At 53.7% G+C, this 5,334-nt stretch overlaps 1 protein-coding gene across 2 annotated transcripts; it reads left to right on the plus strand.

The window, feature by feature from the left end:
- The first annotated feature begins 784 nt into the window (after positions 1-784).
- Positions 785-5,056, plus strand: COMMD4 (COMM domain containing 4). 2 transcript variants are annotated; one of them, XM_045848552.1, is made up of 8 exons: positions 785-861; positions 2,933-3,004; positions 3,237-3,302; positions 3,506-3,545; positions 3,821-3,940; positions 4,099-4,179; positions 4,500-4,676; positions 4,763-5,056. In XM_045848552.1, exons 1-8 carry the CDS (start codon positions 859-861, stop codon positions 4,801-4,803), a joined length of 600 nt encoding a protein of 199 aa, XP_045704508.1. In that variant the 5' UTR covers positions 785-858; the 3' UTR covers positions 4,804-5,056. The 2 variants fall into 2 exon arrangements, with proteins under 2 accessions (XP_045704508.1, XP_045704507.1); XM_045848551.1 differs by lacking the exon at positions 785-861 and adding an exon at positions 2,183-2,203.
- Positions 5,057-5,334: the final 278 nt, after the last annotated feature.

Raw genomic sequence — 5,334 nt, forward strand, 5'->3', positions numbered from 1 at the left:
TTTATCGGGCAAATTTAAGATAAAACACCTAATGTTGGTGAGGTTGTAGGGAAAGTGTGCTCCTGAGCATGTTGTTACCGCCCTCTTTGCTAGGCAAATAAGGGGGTTCATCAAAATGAAAGAAAATACCCAGGCACTTGAGATGTCCGGGGTACTAGTAATGTTGTTATTTTATGTGGGTACAGGTGACATGGTGTGTACAGTTTATAAAAATTCATTGAGCTTTGTACTAACACTGGGTACAGTTTTCCATATGTGTATTATATTGTAATAACCTTTAAAAACATGGTTTTCAGTCCTGGCTGGTGGGGCTCAGTAAATTGAGCAACCAGCTAAGAACTAAAAGGTCACAGGTTCAAGTCCCAGTTAGGGCGCATGCCTAGGTTGCATACCAGGCTGGGGAGTGGAAGAGGCAATATCTCTCGTGCATTGATGTTTCTCTCCCCCTCCCCCCAAAAAAAATAAAATTTTAAAAATCTTTAAAATAAAATATATGGCTTTCGTCACAACCCACAGCTATATATAATGGCTGTACTTACCTGTGACCCGAGGTCCCTTCTAAGGCAATTACACCCAGCTTCCTGATCCCTTAACTCGAACAAATTAAATGCCTTCTGCTTCCTATTTTCTACTGTTTCTGGGTCCCCCGGTTAAAATGGAGGTGGCGTCGGTCATTTCCCGGGAGGCTTTCCGGGGAGACCGAGAAGGCCCCCTAGCATTTCACCCTGTAGAAGCTCCGGGTCTGAAGAGCTGCCACTCCCGGCACGGGAAGGCCGGCGCCGGAATCACGTGACCTTCGCCTCAGCTGACCCCAAGAGGCCGGAAGAAGAAGGTCCCGGGGCCGGGCTTCCTGGCGCTATGGTGAGCTTTCGGGGACGCGAGGCACGAGTGCTGGGCAGTCGGGGCAGCGTCCGCAGGTCTCGTGGACTGCCCCTGTGTAAGGGTGGGGCGCGGGTACGAGGAGATGGGGAAACCGCGCTGCCTCCTCCGCAAACACTTGGGGTGCAGTCGTGCGGGCCGAGGGGCTGGGACGGAGAAGCCCCCGACCCCCACCGGCGGGCTGGGTGCGAGTCCCGGGCGATGCCTTGGCGAGAAGGAAGGGCCCCCACCCCTGCCCCCGCCCCCGCCCCGCGGGGCGCGTCTTGCGCCCTTCCGGAGTGGCAGCTCTCCCAGGCCTTCCCTGGCTCCGACAGGACCTCCCAGAGGTGCCCACTTCCAGCCCTCCTGTGGGACTTGGACAAGAGCTTGCTTAGAATTTGGCTCAGTCTAATAATTCTTAACTGCTTAGAAGGCCCTTTCTTCCCAGAGACAGAAAAGAATAGGTTTTGGGTCGGGACTTCAACCCATCCATCCATCCATCCATTCCTGCAGCAGATTTTGAGTGCGTACTATATACCATGCACCGAGCCGGGCACTGATACTTCAGCTACATAAGGGAAGGGCAAAATTGGAGACTACATTTGGCAGTCATAATTAAGACTTAAGAGGGAGGCGACCTAACTATACCGTAAGCATAGTGTTAGGAAAGGATCCTGAGGGCCCCGGAGCAGGAAGGAGAGCTGGCTCCCTGTATTGCAGTTTGTGTACCAGGAGTTAGAAGTCTGGAGGTGGGGGCTATAGAGAGCATGGCTTCCTAGGAATGAATGCATTTTCCCCAGGTCGAAGAGTATAAACTGGAGGTTAGTGAAAGATGAGGCTGAACAGGTAAGCAAAAACCAAAGCTTACTGCGCTTTGAGAGGCACATAAAGGAGTCTGAACTTTAAGAAGAGGGCACTGGAAAGCTAGGAAGATCCTTTGGCTAACTTATGAAGGGATCAAGAAAGGAGCAGAGAGCCCAGGCTGGGGCATCAGACCCCCAGGAGATGGCGGTGACCTGAGTTAGGGTGGAGAAGGTGGAGGTAGGAGCTGGGGGAGTCGGCGGGGCTCAGGCACTAAATGCAGGAGGTAAAAGAAAAGAGGTGTCTGGGTTTGGTTCCCAGGTGGTTGAGCTCAGTGGGGTGGGATACCCAGTAGGGTGAGCAAGTATCAGTGGGAAGAGCATCAGTTTTGCCAGGTTTGTTCCCAGCCCTGGTAGACATGTGGAAAGGTGGACATGTATGTTGTTGTGGGCTAGAGTTTTTGCCAGGCAAACAGGACAAAGGACAAAGCACAACTGATCAGGGCAATGGAGGATACTGGCAAGATGCGACTGGCAAGATGCGAGTGAGTTTGCCTTCTAACAGAGGAGAGAATAAATAATAAAATGTGATATGTGCTGTGATAATTGTTGTGGAGATCAAGGAAGAAGCATAAGGGACTAGAGCATGTTAGTAAAGTGATATTTTTAAAAAATCTTTATTGAGAAATACATGCAAATATGCAGTGCAATATATTTTGACATGTATGTGCTCAAGAAAACATCACCAGGATCAAAATAATGAACACATCCACTGGCTCCTGAAATTTCCTTATACAAGAGGCTATTTTAGAAAGTCTAGTCAGAGAAGGCTCATCAGGAGAGGTGTCATTTGAACAGGGATCTGAATAAAGGGAGAGGTCAAGCAAGCCACAGGGACGATGGGAATGTGCCTGGTATAACAGGAACAGCAGGAAGGCCAGTGTGGCTGGAGCCAGGGAGGAAAAGGTGGTGAGAGAGGTCACTGGCTGTGAGGCCAGGGACTTTGTTTTGTTCTGTGGGATCTACCATAGAGTAGGCACCCAGTCAATATTTGCCAGAGAGATCAACTGGAATAGGCATCAGAACAAGGACTGGTGGGAGGGTGGGTCAGGGAGAGGGTTCTCTAAACAGCCTGTTAATCAGGAAGATCAAATGGCCCGAAGGCATCCATCTTGGACAGGGAGCAGGGGTCCCTGAGGAACAGTAGTGAGGGAGACACTTGGCCACACCTCAGCCCTCCCTCCAGCCTGACTGATTGCCTCCCTCTTGTGCAGAGGTTCCGGTTCTGTGGTGATCTGGACTGTCCCGACTGGGTCCTGGCGGAGATCAGCACACTTGCCAAGATTGTTGAGTGCATGGGGTCTTGGGGGTGGAGAGGACAGAGGGATTGTGGGGCGGGGGGCGGCTCTGGGACTGGAGGGAGGGTGGTGAGGTCACTCTGGGGTCTGGGCCTCAGCGCTCTCAGCTCATCCTAGCATGTTGTGTGACTGATCACATGGCTGACCCTCTCTGAGCAGGCCCCCCAGCATGGAGGGGTGAGGTGGGCCAGTCTGGCTGATGTAAGGCCTTCCCCTCCAGTCCTCTGTGAAGTTGAGGTTGCTGTGCAGCCAGGTGCTGAAGGAGCTTCTGGGACAGGGGATTGATGTGAGTGCCTGGCCCAGCAATGCTTTGTCCCACAACCCAATGGCCCCTACTGTCCTGAGAGCGCCCCAGGCCCAGGGAGGTGGGTGATCAGCCTCATGCCCTCCCTGGATACTTCCCATTCTTACCACAAAATCCAGATTGTGGGGGTAGGGAGAGGTAGGAAGCAGGGGTCTGGCACCCCTAAGGGCTTTCTTCTCCCACAGTACGAGAAAGTCCTGAAGCTCACTGCCGATACCAGATTTGGTGAGTACCCCACTGACTCCACAGACCTTGGGCAACTCTGGCTCCTTGGCCTGAGGCCTGGTCCAGAGGCACTCCCTCCCAGCATCCTGTCCTGACCCACCTCCGCAGAGGAACCTGAGGAGAAGACATTGACAGTCCTGCCCCCAGAGTCCTCTGCCAGCAGTAGCAATGCTTATTGCTCAGGGAGGCCTGGGAGCTGGGAGCTGAAGATGGTATGGCAACAAAGGTGTCTGGGACCACAGTGACACCCGTTCCCCACCCATGGGTCTCCCCAGAGTCGGGTGATGTGAAGGCCATGGTGGCAGTACTGAGTTTCATCCTCTCCAGTGCGGCCAAGCATAGTGTGGATGGCGAGTCCTTGTCCAGTGAATTGCAGCAACTGGGGCTACCTAAAGGTATGGGAACCTGGGAAGGCCAAGGCCTGCAGGGCAGCAAGCCAGCCTGTGTGACCCTGAGATGCACCCTGCCCTCTCTGGGCCAGGAGCCTGAGACCTGCCCTCTGAGCTACCCCAGTGACCACCTGCTGCTCAGAGGACCTCCATTCTGCCCCTAGAGCACGCAGCCTGCCTGTGTCGCTGTTACGAGGAGAAGCAAAGCTCCCTGCAGGAGCACCTGCAGGCCTGCAGCCTGCGTGGTGAGTGTTGAATTGGCCAAGGTGGGGCCTGGCGTCCAGTCTGGAACGTGTGTGTAGTATGGGAGACACTGTCCTCAGAAGAGGACATGGTCACATGTCACTGTCACAGAGCCAGCACTCTTGACTTTAGGCAGGTTTCTTCCTCTAAGATCTGCTGTGGATAATCTGAGCTCCCAATTACTGCGCACCTACTTTGGGTCAGAGGTCAAAAGGATAAGAGCTTCTCAAAGGCCACACAGCCTTGGAGAGTTGAGGGCTGAGTAGGGGGTGGGCTGAGAACTGTCTGGCCACGAGCCTGAGAATTCCGCCCTGTCTCACAGTGAACAGGCTGGCAGGTGCAGGCTGGCGGGTAGACTACATCCTGCGCTCCAGCCTACTGCAGACTGTGGAAGAGCCCATGGTGCGCCTGAGGCTGGAAGTGGCAGCTGCCCCGGATGCCCCGGCCCAGGTTGTTGCCCTGTCCCTCTCAGCAGACAAGTTCCAGGTCCTCCTGGCAGGTAAGGCTCAGCTATACCTGGAGGGCTTAGGGGCTCTCCCAGATGCGACCTGACTGCTGCCTAACTCCCTGCCTTTTGTCCTTTAGAACTGAAGCAGGCCCAGACCCTGATGAGCTCCCTGGGTTGAGGACAAGAGTGTTTGTAGCCTGCACGGAGCTGCCCTACCCATGTTGAGTGGCTGCTCTCTGAACTTCTTTTCATGACCCCAGGTCTAGGACCCTGGAGGCTTGGTCCCCTGGATCTCTGGCTTTCTAGGTTCCTGTCTTAAGGGTTCAGCATAAGGATCCTGAAGACTTTTCCAATACTGTCTTCTCTTCCCCATGAAAGATACTTGTCAGTGGTTTTCCCGAGCAGGAAGAATAAACAGAAGTGTAAAGGAGTGTGTGCACAGGTTTCTTTTTAGGTTCAGACCAAAGGCTTTCATGAGAGAGACCCAAGTAACATGGACCTGGCCCATCACTCATCCTCTCTTTGCAACTGCCGATTGAAGCAGGTCAGCAGTGAGGCACACAGAGGACCAAAATGGAACAACAGCTTGTCTGTAGAGGGGAAAGTCAGAGTTTTAGCTCCCAGTCCTCTGGTGCTCTTGGCTGTGCCCTCTCTGCTGGTCCTTAGGCTGGTAGCAAGCAGTGGCCCCAATGCCAGGTGCCCCAAGTAG

This window comes from Phyllostomus hastatus, unplaced genomic scaffold, assembly GCF_019186645.2.
Source record: "Phyllostomus hastatus isolate PE091 unplaced genomic scaffold, TTU_PhHast_1.1 phas_contig_62, whole genome shotgun sequence".
Taxonomy (NCBI): Eukaryota; Metazoa; Chordata; class Mammalia; order Chiroptera; family Phyllostomidae; genus Phyllostomus; species Phyllostomus hastatus.